This window comes from Salvelinus sp. IW2-2015, linkage group LG4q.1:29, assembly GCF_002910315.2.
Source record: "Salvelinus sp. IW2-2015 linkage group LG4q.1:29, ASM291031v2, whole genome shotgun sequence".
NCBI lineage: Eukaryota > Metazoa > Chordata > Actinopteri > Salmoniformes > Salmonidae > Salvelinus > Salvelinus sp. IW2-2015.
This window is the reverse complement of record NC_036842.1, coordinates 48,073,079-48,085,262: the sequence shown is the minus strand read 5'-3', so window position 1 is coordinate 48,085,262 and position 12,184 is coordinate 48,073,079. Positions and strand designations below refer to the sequence as shown.

Sequence of the window (12,184 nt, the reverse complement as noted above, 5' to 3'; positions counted from 1 at the left end):
GCACTATGATATTATACGTGTTGATTTCACAGAAGTCTCCATCATCCCCAGGGCTTTATTCCATTTCCTGCACCATTTAGACTTCAGTGGTCTGGCCCTGACAAAGACTTCTGTGAAGTCAAACCTTTGTATCATATCATACTGCAGCAATAAAGCAATCGGGAACAGCAATACACCATGTGTGGGCCTTCCCTTTATTTCAGATGTAGCACAAATACATTTAGGGTCTGCTGTCTGTAGGCCTACACTTGTGTGTGTGATTGTGAACTACCCCCTCAACCTTATTTAGACAAGGCTTTACAAAACCTCAAAAAGGTATCTACAAAACAGTAACCTAGTGCATGTGAGAGACAAAGATGTTGGGATTAATGGAATAGGTGAGTCAAATGCAGAGTTGTTTATAAGAATGAGTAGGCCAAAGGCTATAAAACGCTCTTCTCCTACTGGGCTCTCTTGCCGATTCAACCAATAATCTTCAAGCTGTTTCCGGGAAACTGTCCCGACACTCCTGATGTTCTGCCAAGCCCACTTTGTCCCAAATTGGTTGATCTTTCCATCTATTTCCGGTGTCAGGCCAGTAAAGGTGCTGTGCCTTATGGTCCACTTCACCTAGGCATTTTCCACAGTCCAGTGTCAAGGCAGCGCAAAGGACAGAGCTTGACCTCTGACCTCATTACAGGCGTTGTGTGCAGATGACAGAGTTAGGCCTGTTTACTGCTAAGTGGAAAGTAACTTGTTTAGCCTAGGCTGCCCCCAAGGCATCTGTTCTGGGTTTCATAGCAGCAGCATGGCTTGAAACAGACTTTAAAACTCCTATTAATCTATGTAGTCCCACAATCACTATGGTCTCAGACATGCTATTTATTTAGTCTGAATGTGGGCCTATTTTGTTGCTGGGTTACAAGGTGTATTTTAGGCCCTGTGCACACTCAGGTTGTAAGGCTGATGTACAGTACAACACATTTTCAATGAGTTTTTCCACACAAAATGTTTTATGCAACATGACTTTGACACAGCAGACACCCAGCTGCCATTCTGGCTCCCACCACTAATCCCTGGCGGGGCAAAAAAAGACAGTCAGTCCCTTCTGACCTTAATCTTCACTTTACTTTACATAACAAGCCTTCAGATTGACGCTGTTACCGCATGGATGTCAGTCACGGCATTTTGCAGAAGTCCCTTTTCTGCATGTACAGCTATCAGGGTTCGAGGATCAGGTCAGCAGAATTAAAGCAAGCTAGAGTCAATGACTAATCCCTTCTAAAAATGACCTGACTCATCTTTTACATCGCATCTGATATCTGCTAATTCCACCAGAAAAGCGCATGGAATATGGATGTTGCGTAAGCACTTCTAGGGAATTTCAATGTTCTCCACATTACATGATCAGAACACTATTCATGAACATTTCCTCAGCACTGATGGCTCAGCATATAGTTTACAGCATAAGTCACATATTTCCTCTCAAACATACTGTGTTCTCATTTGATGCCTCATATGTTTAATATATGACACACTACACACGTGGTGTGACAAATATTAGACTGTGCAGAGGCTTTGAGTTTTGTACAGAGTTGTTACACAGAAAATTTGAGATGTGACAACACATCCCACAGCCCTAGCTTTCTGAATTAACATCATTCAGCAGATGCCAGAGATGTATAGTATTTAGCCTTTATTTAAAGAAATACAACAGATAGTCAAAGAACAATTTAGAAAACCTGAACTATTTTATTTTACAGAAAAGTAACAATGTGGGCCACTCATTTGTCTTTCTCCTTCTGCTCTTTTTCCTTCTTCTCTTTCTCCGCTTTGGCCTCCTCCGCCTCATGTTTCTTGATCAGCTCATCCACTTCCTTCTGTTTCAGCACCTTGATGCAAGTCTTTCCGTTCTCTCTGGTCAGAGTGGCGATCTCCACTAGATAACACCAAAGCGGAGACACATAGGGTTACAAAAAGGAGGCTACCACCCAGCATGTACACCAGTAACATAACTTTTGGGGGGAATATTTTTCACTTAAGTGGTTGGAAGGGGGAAAATGAGGAACGCAATACAGACATACAGTATATGCAAATAAAGCCTTGTTCACACAGCAGGCCTTAATGCTCAAATCAGTTTTTCAAATCCATTTTGGACTACTGGTCTGTCCAAACAGCAAGTTACAAGTGACCAAAATGGGTGTGTGTGTTTTCAGACAGCAGTCATTTGCTGACAAGTCTATGCTAGTTGTCATAGTAACAACAGTGTGTGTGCAGTGTGTAGGCCGATTGATGATGGTGCTTGTTTCCCATTCCTCAGAAGTTAAGTAGCAAGCTGAGGTGACAATGCCTGCCATGGACATTTTCCATTTCCTTTGAATGTTCAAAATCATAGGATAAGAACATTATTAAAGCCTCAAAAGGATAACTATCATAACTAGACCTTTTTGGCTTTCTAGCACAATCACCAATTTGTTTGTAAACAATTAACAAGCTAGTTAGCTACCATGTTCTTGTCAAACAGAGTAGCTAGCAATCAACAATATAAAAACCACTCGAGGGCAAATAAATCAGATTTGACCAGACTAGAGGTCGACCGATTAATTGGAATGGACGATTAATTAGGGCCGATTTCAAGTTTTCATAACAATCGGAAATCGGTATTTTTGGACACCGATTTGGCCGTTTTTAATTATTATTATTTTTTTTACACCTTTATTTAACAAGGCAAGTCAGTTAAGAACACATTCTTATTTTCAATGGCGGTCTAGGAGCGGTGGGTTAACTGCCTCGTTCAGGGGCAGAACGACAGATTTTTACCTTGTCAGCTCGGAGGATTTAATCTTGCAACCTTACAGTTAACTAGTCCAACGCTCTAACCACCTGATTACATTGCACTCCACGAGGAGCCTGCCTGTTACGCGAATGCAGTAGAAGCCAAGGTAAGTTGCTAGCTAGCATTAAACTTACATTATAAAAAACAATCACTCAATCATAATCAATAGTTAACTACACATGGTTGATGATATTACTAGTTCATCTAGCGTGTCCTGCGTTGCATATAATCGATGCGGTGCGTATCGTTGCTCCAATGTGTACCTAACCATAAACATCAATGCCTTTCTTAAAATCAATACACAGAAGTATATATTTTTAAACCTGCATATTTAGCTAAAAGAAATTGAGGTTAGCAGGCAATATTATCCAGGTGAAATTGTGTCACCTCTTGCGTTCATTGCATGCAGAGTCAGTGTATATGCAACAGTTTGGGCCGCCTAATTTGCCAGAATTTTACGTAATTATGACATAACATTGAAGGTTGTGCAATGTAACAGCAATATTTAGACTTATGGATGCCACCCGTTCGATAAAATACGTAACGGTTCCGTATTTCACTGAAAGAATAAACGTCTTATTTTCGAGATGATAGTTTCCGGATTCGAGTATATATATATGACCTAAGGCTTGTATTTCTGTGTGTTATTATGGTATAATTAAGTCTATGATTGGATAGAGCAGTCTGACTGAGTGGTGGTAGGCAGCAGCAGGCTCGTAAGCATTCATTCAAACAGCACTTTCCTGCGTTTTACCAGAAGCTCTTCGCTGTGCTTCAAGCCTATCAACTCCCGAGATTAGGCTGGTGTAACCGATGTGAAATGGCTAGCTAGTTAGCGGGGTGCGCGCTAATAGTGTTTCAAACGTCACTCGCTGAGACTTGGAGTAGTTATTCCCCTTGCTCTGCATGGGTAACGCTGCTTCGAGGGGTGGCTGTTGTCATTGTGTTCCTGGTTCGAGCCCAGGTAGGAGCGAGGAGAGGGGTGGAAGCTATACTGTTACACTGGCAATACTAAAGTGCCTATAAGAACATCCGATAGTCAAAGGTTAATGAAATACAAATGGTAGAGAGAGAAATAGTCCTATAATAACTAAAACCTAAAACTTCTTACCTGGGAATATTGAAGACTCATGTTAAAAGGAACCACCAGCTTTCATATGTTCTCATGTTCGGAGCAAGGAACTTAAACGTTAGCTTTCTTACATGGCACATATTGCACTTTTACTTTCTTCTCCAACACTTTGTTTTTGCATTATTTAAACCAAATTGAACATGTTTCATTATTTATTTGAGGCTAAATTGATTTTATTGATGTATTATATTAAGTTAAAATAACTGTTCATTCAGTATTTTTGTAATTTTAAAGGCGATTAATCGGTATCGGCTTTTTTTTGTCCTCCAATAATCGGTATCGGCGTTGAAAAATCATAATCGGTCGACCTCTAATTCAGATGTCACATGTCCAGGATAGGGCTGGGCGATATGGCCAAAATATATCACAGTATTGAAAAATAAATTGACAATATGACAGTATTTTATGTTGTCGAATAATACAAGTTCTGACAGGGTAGGAACCAAAGTGTTGATAAAGTGTTTCCTAGGTGACCCTATAATCTTTGGCTACATGGAATCATTACTTTTAGCTACTTCTGGTAGCTACCATTCATGCCTTGCATATTCCTCAGGGGTACGCGCAATGCCGTCGGGGTACGCCAAATAAAAATGTGATTCATATTTTTTTCCTTCACATTTTCAAACAGTACATTTATATTTTCCAACGGGGCTATACATTTGGGTGAGTTTTTTTGCCCTCGCCTGAGGAACCTCATTTCACTGCCAAAAATACAATTAAACCATCTAGTGTTCAGCGAAATAACAACACTATGTCAAATACAGGTAGCCTAGTCAAATAATTAACATCCAATCACATTAACCGTTACTTTCTCGTGGGAAACCTTCACTCTTGCGCAAACATTTTGAAATGAAATATGACAATTTGAAAAATAAGCCACAGGAGTTTGAGCGAGAATAAAGACTACTTTTCAGTAGTAAGACATGTATAAAAGCAACAGATACCATTAAAAAGAAGAAGCTAGAAGAGTCTTATATGGTGAGCTACCGACTTAATTCTTCCTGCTGCCGCGGATATGGCTGGGACAATGCTGGGGGAAAAGGCCCAAAAAAACTATAGACAATGCCTTCATCAAACAACACTATTTTGAAACAATTACTGCTTCGCATACAAGCCAGTGAATTGTGTGTGTTACAACTGGATGAGTCAGACATGGGGGGGGGGGGGGTCTGGCACAGCTCCTGGTATATGTCCGATATGTTTATGTGGGTCAATTAAGGAAGACATCCTCTTCTGCAAAAAGTACAGGACAGCTTGTGACATCAAATGGACTTGTGGTCAAGATGTGTTGGTATCTGTACTGATGGCGCAAAAGCCATGACAAGGAGACCTAGTGGATTGTAACGCGCATGCAAGCAGTTGCCCGACGCCACTTGGGTACACTGCAGCATCTACCGAGAGTCTCTGCTGCCAAGGGATTGCCTGACAGCTTGAAAGACGTTTTGGACTTTAACTTTATTAAAGCAAGGCCCCTGAACTCTCGTGTATTTTCTGCATTATGCAATATGAACAGCGACCATGTAATGCTTTTACAACATCAGAAGTGCGCTGGTTAGCAAAGGGAAAAGTATTGACACGTTTTTTATTAAATTGAGAGATGAGCTTAAAATTCTTACTGACCATAATTTTCACTTGTCTGACTGCTTGCATGATGACGAGTTTCTCACACGACTGGCCTATCTGGGTGATGTTTTTTCCCCTCGCCTGAATGATCTGAATTACAGGGCCTCTATATTCAATGTGCGGGACAAAATTGAGGCTAAGAAGTTGAGACTCTTTGTCTGCATTAACAAGGACAACAGGCCTTTCCATCATTGTATTATGTGTGTGCAAATGATACGGACAATGTAAAATGTGATACAGCGAAGCACATGAGTGGAGCTGGGTGCGCAATTACGCAGTACTTTCCCGAAACGGATGACACAAACTGGATTTGTTATCCCTTTCATGCCCTGCTCCAGTCCACTTACCGATATAAGCCTCACAAAATTGCAACAAGCGGTTCTGTGAAATTTGAATTTAAAATCAGAAGCCACTGCCAGATTTCTGGATAGGGCTGCGCTCAGAGTATCCTGCCTTGGCAAATCGCGCTGTTAAGTGGATTCTCAGCCCTCACAAGCATGAAAACTAAGTACAGGCACAGACTGTGTCGTGTCTTTGGCATCATTAAAACTTAAGACTTATCTTTATCAAAATTCTCTGTATTAAACTACTTAATCATGTAACTGTAATTAACTAAGAAAGTTGGGGCACCAAGGAAAATATCATTTTACAAAGTTATAATTTTCCTATATAACTTTCAGATATGTTTTAATATCTGATCACTTAGTCTTCTGATTAATGAATTATTATTTACCTTAGGTTAGTCTCATTCCAAACGTCGTAAATTGTTGGTTATCTGCACGAACCCATTCTTCACTATGAGTCATCCATACATCAATTGTCTTAAAATAATTTATTTACTAACTAAGTAATTCACAGAAATGCATCACACAAACAAACAAAATAGATATGTTTACAAAGAAATGATAGGGGGATGTGCCCTAGTGGGCTAAACCGGTATGGCGGCTTGTTAGACAGTGATAATTATAACAATTGAAATGCTAATCCTTTGCACATGAACGCTCACTCATTCGGGAACAATTGCAATCAATATATATATTTACGCTCAGTGTGTCGTCGGGATCTCTGTTGAAAAGTTTATGTTCTCTCTCGTGGTTAGAATGGATAGTTCAGAGTGACATTCATTCATGTCGTTATAGAATAGATGTTATGGCGGTTGTCGGTCTTCGCGTTCAATGATACCGAATTCCTAGCTGCAGACTAGTAATTAATATCAAAGACTTGTTCTTATTCTGTCGGTATCGATAGTCTAAGAGTTTAATCACGTAGGATGGTTAAAAGTTCAGCAGTCTGGTCTCAAACCTTGGCCCTCTCGTTATCGAGGTAAGCTGGTCTGCAACCTTTAGCCATCTCGTAATTGAGGTAAGCTCGGTCTGGTGATATAAAACCCCCACCAGGATTTTCTTCGGAAGAGCAGAAAAGGGCCTGTCCCAGGACTCCAGACCATAACTGTGCTCATGGGCGGTCCTCTGATTTATTTGAAATCCAAAGGGAATTGGAGTTTTCATTAAACAGTCCAAAATCACATTACACAATTTCATAAACAGTATCACTCACTCATTCATCTTATACAACAATTAGATGTAAGCCTCATATCTGAGGCTATTGTATAAACAGCATTATGGTAATGTGGCCGTATTGTCTCCCATGAGTTCCACAAAATTGTACCAAACGGACCAGTTCGTAGCTGGATTCTCCTCCAGGAATTTACGACCTGAGGTTGCAGCAGCCTGAGTGTAGGAGACAGAAAGAGGGGGATGGTGCTCGCTGTACCCAAAGAGGGCAACGGCATGACACTGTGCATGGGAAATTATTTAAGACCGACTCCAATACAACCCAACACTGCAGAGTTAAGTGCATCCTTTCAAGCACACCCTTCTCATTAACCTATGGTGAGTTATTCACAATTTTCAATTAACAAATAATGTTTTATATGTAAGATGGCTAAATAAAGAGCATAATTATTGATTATCATCATTTGTGCCTTGGTCCTATAAGAGCTCCTTGTCACTTCCCACGAGCTGTGTTGTGACAAAAACTCTCATTCTTATGTTTAACAAATCTATCGTATAGTGTGTGGCAGGCTTACAATGATGGCAAAAAACAACATTTGAGAGTGCGCTGACCCTGGTGCTAGAAGGGGCACGCAGCTGGAGGTTGAATGTTTGAAGGGGTACCGACTATAAAAAGTTTGGGAACCACTGATTTAGAAGATCCTGTTGCACAAACACACAGATTTAAGTGTACACCATCACTGGTATTATCAGGCTGTATAGCTAATTACTTTTGCTCTGACTAAGTACATTTATTAGCTAGCTAGCCAGCTAACTAGCATTAGCGACTAACAAGATTTAGGCCCAACTGGCTAAGAGAAAACAAACTAGCTGTTTGCAGATGTATGAAACAGAAACTAATAGTGTAATTATATACTGAACAAAAATATAAAGCAACATGTAGTGTTGGTCCCATGTTTCATGAGCTGAAATAAAAGATCCCAGCAATGTTCCATACACACAAAAAGCTTATTTCTCTCAAATTGTGCACATATTTTTTACATCCTTGTTAGTGAGCATTTCTCCTTTGCCAAGATAATCCATCCACCTGACAGTTGTAGCATATCAAGAAGCTGATTAAACAGCAGGGCCTAATGAATTTATTTCAATTGAGTGATTTCCGTCTATGAACTAACGCAGTAAAATCTTTGAAATTGTTGCATGTTGTGTTTATATTTTTGTTCAGTATAGAACACTAGTGGATTTATAGTAAGAAGCATTGTTGCATGTACCGCATTGACCATGCAGACTGAATGCAAGTGTCTCTGTCTCATGTTCGAGGAACAACAAATTGACCTCCTTGAGTGACAGGGGTCAGGCTAGGTCTGTGTAGAAAGTGGCATAGAGAGAGATGACTCAAGTAACAAAGTCAACTATAAAAATGGATGTTACACACGGTGTATCACATTTAACAAACCAACATTCAAATGCCGTTACAGAAGGTAAAGTAAAAACCCAGCCTAGTCCGTCCATCAACACCAGTATATAGTAAAATACGGTATCCTACCCAGCCCTAGGGCAGGAATCAGATTTGCATCTGACTTTAAAACAACCTACGAAGGTGGTTTGAAATGTGGCCTGAAATATCTGAGTCACTTCAAACTACCAATGTCAACATGGCATAAGTTAAAAAGGTCCATTAACACTCAGTTTGAGTAATATTCCATTCTGATTGAGTCTCAAGAGCTCTCTCATACACACAGGCAATCTTTCACTAACACACACCTTTCTCAGCAGACAGCTTGCTGACGTCCATAGTCTTGTTGAGCACTTTGACGGCCAGAGCCAGGGCAGAGGACAGAGACATCTCTCCTTCTTTGAAGTCCTGCTTCAGCATGGACACGGCCGCCTTGGAGAGGACACAAACAAGACACTTAACATCTTTAACACAACACAGAGAAAAAAAACACACTTTAAAAGTTATATTACTGAAGACACTGGGGGTGCTGGTGAGCCAAAAAGAGTCCCCTAAATCGCCAGAAATATTGTCCAGACAACCCCACACACCTGTGAGAAAAATACAATATTACAAAAGAATTGTGTGGTTTCATGAAATAACATCAATAAATAGGCCTATATCAAGAATTACACATGCACTGCACTGGGGATGAATATTTTCCTAAAAATCTACCAAGTTTTAATACAGGTAATCATTCATATTTATCAGAGATTCCCGGGAAATACCGCAAAAATCAGAAGTGCCCATTTAAAGTGTTTAAAGCCAAGAGATGATCACTATGCCAGGGTTCTCCTCAAATAAGAGTTTGGCTGCGCCACCGGATCGCCAATGACGTTGTTAATTACGAAACAGGCCGTTCATAAATTCTGAGCGTTATCATGTTCCTTAATTCAGCAGTTGGCTCTCTCGACACAGAGTTCTCAGGATGCACCGAGCGCACCTAGAGTATAGCGCTGTCGAATCATACAAACTTTGTAACAAAAGTCAAATGACCAAAGTTGCTAAGCTTGCTAGAGAACCTTCAACGAATGACAGAATATCTCCTATATTTGGCAAAATTGTGTTAATGAACAGTGGAAATATACTGAACAAAAATATAAAAAACACAACATGCAACAATTTCAAAGATTTTACTGAGTTACAGTTCATAAGGAAAATTGGTCAATTGAAATAAATTCATTAGGCCTTAATCTATGGATTTCAAATGACTGGGAATACAGATATGCATCACAAAAAAAATTGTGACATGGATCAGAAAACCAGTCAGTATCTGGTGTGACCACCATTTGCCTCATGCAGCACGACACATCTACTTCGCATTGAGTTGATCAGGCTGTTGATTGTGGCCAGTGGAATGTTGTCAAACTCCTCTTCAATGGCTGTGCGAAATTGGTGGATATTGTCGGGAACTGGAACACGCTGTCGTGCACGTTGATCCAGAGCATCCAAAACATGCTCAATGGGTGACATGTCTTGTGAGTATGCAGGCCATGGAAGAACTGGTGACTTCCAGAAATTGTGTACAGATCCTTGAAACACGGGGTCATGCATTATCATGATGAAACATGAGGTGATGGCAGAGGATGAATGGCATGACAATGGGCCTCAGGATCTCTCTGTGCATTCAAATTGCCATCAATAAAATGTCCATAGCTTATGCCTGCCCATACCTTAACCCCACCGCCACTACGGGGCACTCTGTTCACAACGCTGACGTCAGCAAATCGCTTGCCATACACGGTTGTGAGGCCGGGTGGACGTACTGCCAAATTCTCTAAAACGACAATGAGGGGGCTTAAGGAATTGAAATAAACATTCAATTCTCTGGCAACAGCTCTGGTGGACATTCCTGCAGTCAGCATGCCAATTGCACACTCCCTCAAACTTGAGACGTCTGTGGTGTTGTGTGACAAAACTACAGATTTTAGAGTGGCCTTTTATTGTCCCCAGCACAAGGTCCAACTGTGTAAAGATCATGCTGTTTTATCAGCTTATTGATATGCCACACCTGTCAGGTGGATGGATTATCTTGTCAAAGGAGAAATGCTCACTAACAGGGATGTAAACAAAATCTTAAGAGAAATAAGCTTTTTTTGCATAAGGAAAGTTTCCCGGGATCTTTTATTTCAACTCATGAAACATGGGACCAACACTTTACATGTTGCTTTTATATTTTTTGTTAAGTGTAGGTAAAATACCAAGATTGATCTCACATTCTCTGCCCGAAGCTCTCGTACGGGCAGAAAGTATGAGACAGCGCAAAGAAGAGGGTGAAATGTGGTGGTATTTTGGCATTCATAGGTTGAAAGATGTGCTTTTTGATAATGCAACCTATGGATGACAGAATAAAATTAGGAATTTCCATGCGAGACAGAAGTCAGGATTTTGGGTTTCAGTGGGATTGGAAACTAGCCTAGGCTCTTGGACAGAAGATAACAATTCAAAGGCATGAGGGGAAATTGTAACAGGATTCATGTCTGTGACAGAGATGCCTGTTGTGAATTGTGCATAGGCCTATCAAATGTGACTGTCTGAAGTGTCAATGACAGCCCAAAGAGGCACACATTATTTTGTAGGCTATACCAGGGGTCTCCAACAGGTCGACCGTGAGCTACCAGCAGCTCGCAGACCACCTATAAGCAGCTCACCAAACAATTCTGAAAGAATATACAATTTCCCCGTGGTCCATCACAAACTGTCATAAACAAATCTCAAGTATCAGACACCGCAAGATCCCAGCTACTATCTAACCAATGCAACATTCTCTCACCTCTGGTTAGCCACTATTAGCTTAAAAATCCAAACCTAACACAATATCTGATAATTATTTCCAGCAATATTACCCTTTACTGTGTGTGGTGCAGGCATTTGTCAATCACTCCGTGTGTAGCCAGTAGTGATGGGTCGTTCGCGAATGAACAGCTCTTTTTGGTGAACGTCGGGAGCGAATCGCATATGTGAAGAGACTATCATTTGGCTCCCAGAATTGCATACAGCTACTACTGCTGATCTGCAGATTAATTATAAAAACATTCTCTGAAGATGGTAATTCCTCAGTGCAGGAACAATAGCAAGGAGAGATGAGCCAAATGAACAGCTCTTTTAGGTGAATGGAGCCAAATCATCGGGCTCACAGAAAAGCCTGGGAATGCCCATCACTAGCAATTCATGTGATAAGCGCCTTGTGGGTTGACAAATATTTTCCCCAAAACCTTCTCAATTAAAATGTTACTCAAGAATATTCAGAGACTTGTCCCGAAGCCACCCCTGCGTTGTCTTGGCTGTGTGCTTATGGTCATTGTCCTGTTGGAAGGTGAACCTTCGCCCCAGTCTGAGGTCCTGAGCACAAGGATCAAGGATCTCTGTACTTTGTGCCGTTAATCTTACCCTTGATCCTGACTAGTCTCCCAGTCCCTGTCACGGAAAAACATCCCGACAGCATGATTCTGCCACCACCATGCTACAATGTAGGGATGGTGCCAGGTTTCCTCCAGACATGACGCTTGGCATTCAGGACAAATAGTTCAATCTTGGTTTCATCAGAGAATGTCGTTTCTCATGGTCTGAGTCTTTAGGTGCCTTTAGGCAAACTCCTAGCCGGC

At 40.9% G+C, this 12,184-nt stretch overlaps 1 protein-coding gene across 6 annotated transcripts in view; it reads right to left on the bottom strand.

Annotated features, from left to right (window-relative positions):
• Positions 1-1,660: 1,660 nt before the first annotated feature.
• psma4 (proteasome 20S subunit alpha 4) overlaps positions 1,661-12,184 on the bottom strand; it is a 28,404-nt gene continuing 17,880 nt past the window's right edge. For all 6 annotated transcript variants that reach the window (XM_023984837.3, XM_023984833.3, XM_023984831.1 and 3 more), the window contains 2 exons: positions 8,849-8,972; positions 1,661-1,918 (listed from right to left, as the gene is read on the bottom strand). In XM_023984837.3, the coding sequence (XP_023840605.1) occupies positions 1,764-1,918; positions 8,849-8,972 (279 nt within the window). In that variant the 3' untranslated portion in view covers positions 1,661-1,763. The remainder of the gene's footprint in view (positions 1,919-8,848; positions 8,973-12,184) is intronic.